The following is a 2,155-nucleotide window of genomic DNA, read 5'->3' on the forward strand; positions in this document are numbered from 1 at the left end:
ACTCCCGGGTGGAGGGGGAGGGGCTCTCCCAGGGGGCAGAGTTAAGTGGGGAGAGGGAAAAAAATGGAAAAGCTCCTTGCAAGCCTGATTATGTTTGGTAAATTGAAAAAGGGCCTTCTAAACCATCGATGGGGCACATCATAAAGTTCTTTGTGTAGAGCAAGTTTCTTGCCCAAGTATAAGATACACTCTGCAAAGTGCTGCGGTCATAATGGAATGTGCTGTCAACTGTAAGCTGTCTAGTCCACCGGAAGGCACTTCTGCACCTCCCTGAGAAAGCGTGCGTTGATTTGTAAATGCTGAAGTGCCCGCATGCTGTGAAGTCCCTTCCAAAGTGCACAATGCAATTCTGCAGGTACATGGAGGGCAGTGTAGGCCTGGGGACTGCAGGGCATTCCGAGATGCTCTGACGCTTTGGGGTCTGCAACGCACTTTGGAAGTGGTGACTGCACAGACATCGTGAAAGGCTTTGGAAAGGACAAAGCACTTTGGAAAAGACCATGCTGTCTGGCCACAGCAGGCATTCAGGCCTTTGCTTTAGGAACCTCATCAGACAGGAGGAGCCACAGTCTGCTCCCCGCCCCGCCCCGCCCCTCACTCTGGGGTGGGTCCACACTCGCCTCCGCATTCCGCCACGTTTCGGGCACCAGCCAGACTAAGCCCGTCGCTGCTGGGGCACGGTGTGCAACTGAGCTGGCCTTCTCTGTCCTGGTATGTCCCTGGCACACATGGCACACACTGGCCGAGCTCGCCGCTGAAGTGGGTGCCAGGCCCGCAGGCAACTGCAGAGGAAAGCGGAGAGGCTGCTGGAGGCAGAGGCGGGAGGCCGGGTGGTCTCCTGTGTGCTCAAGCCCAGGCTTTCTTTACAGGCACAGTCCTTGTTCCCTGGGGCTCCCTGACACATCCCAGAAGAGCCTGGGGCAGGACCCAGGGGGCAGTCATCTGTGAGGGCCATGAAGCCTGGCCCCCAGGCTGCTGCACCTCACAGTCCTCTGCAGACCCCCCCATCTCCGCCCCCTTGTAAAAGCCTGCGGGCCTCACTCCTCCCACCCCGTCCTCGCTCTGCTCCACACCCTGCCCTCTGGCTTTAGCAGACTCCCTCCTGGATGTCGCCGCTTGGACATTCTACAGTCGTTTCATACCAAAGCAAGCTCCCTTGTCCTTCCGGAGTGGAGGAGTCGGGCCCTGAAGACGTGGGGCGGTGCGGAGGGACTGGGGCTGAGAAAGGCGTGGGCCGGTGGGGGAGGTGTGAGGGGCACAGCCAGGAGAGGGTGGGCTGAGGACAGCGCAGTGTGGTTGGCTACACTGAACAAATATGTCAGTCAGGAAACTGAGTAAATATGTGAATTAAGGAGAAAGGGAGCCACGTTGCTCAGTGCTGAGGAAGAGGCTGAGATGGTGGCGGGGGAGGTGCGTAGAAGGGAGCCTGAGGTGTGGAACGGGAGGCATCGGCATGAACTCCTGGTTCTAGAACGCCCCGTAGATTCCCACGCCTACCTGTGCATGTGCAGACACCTCTGCTTTCCACTTCTGTCCGATGAGAGGGCCTAGAGGCAGTGGTGCTCCGGGAGCAATGAATAGCCCAGATTTTGGTTCCTACCCATCATCCTCCTCTCAAAGGAACCCGGGTCCTTGGGGGTCTGGCTGATGCCAGGGGAGGGACAGTGTGAATTGGATCTGAAGGAGGGGAGGCTCACAGTGTGTGTGTGTCAGGAAGACCCAAGAGCCAGCTTGGTGGAGTGCCTCTGGCTATCCTAGGGACAGAGTGAGCGCCAAACTACATAACATCAGGAACGATCACAACGCAATGAGTAAGGGGAATCAGAGTCCACAGGGACATAGACCCAGAGGTAATGGCCATGGCCGCTTGGTTTCCTGCAGGAGAACGTGACTTGTGAACGTGGAAGGAATGGCAGAGGTGCTGACATGGCAGGAGCTGTGCAGAAGTTTGATGAGGAGAGAATACTGGTCTAACCTCAGAATATGTCCCCAGAAAACACTCATCAGCCACAGAGGGAAAACAGCAAGTAAAAGTGAAGTCAGTGGGCTGGGGTACCCTGGGGTGGGCTGGGGTATCCTGCGGTGGGCTGGGGAACCCTGCGGTGGGCTGGGGTACCCTGGGGTGGGCTGGGGAACCCTGCGGTGGGCTGGGGTA

The 2,155-nt window shown here is 57.8% G+C and overlaps 1 protein-coding gene across 1 annotated transcript in view; it reads right to left on the reverse strand.

The window, feature by feature from the left end:
* Window positions 1–2,155, reverse strand: part of SCUBE1 (signal peptide, CUB domain and EGF like domain containing 1) — a 135,305-nt gene that overhangs the window by 10,096 nt on the left and 123,054 nt on the right. Inside the window, exon 17 of the mRNA XM_017518886.2 lies at window positions 599–782. Coding sequence (XP_017374375.1) covers window positions 599–782 — 184 coding nt within the window. The remainder of the gene's footprint in view (window positions 1–598; window positions 783–2,155) is intronic.

This window comes from Cebus imitator, unplaced genomic scaffold (genome assembly GCF_001604975.1).
Source record: "Cebus imitator isolate Cc_AM_T3 unplaced genomic scaffold, Cebus_imitator-1.0 Scaffold711, whole genome shotgun sequence".
NCBI classification, from domain to species: Eukaryota; Metazoa; Chordata; class Mammalia; order Primates; family Cebidae; genus Cebus; species Cebus imitator.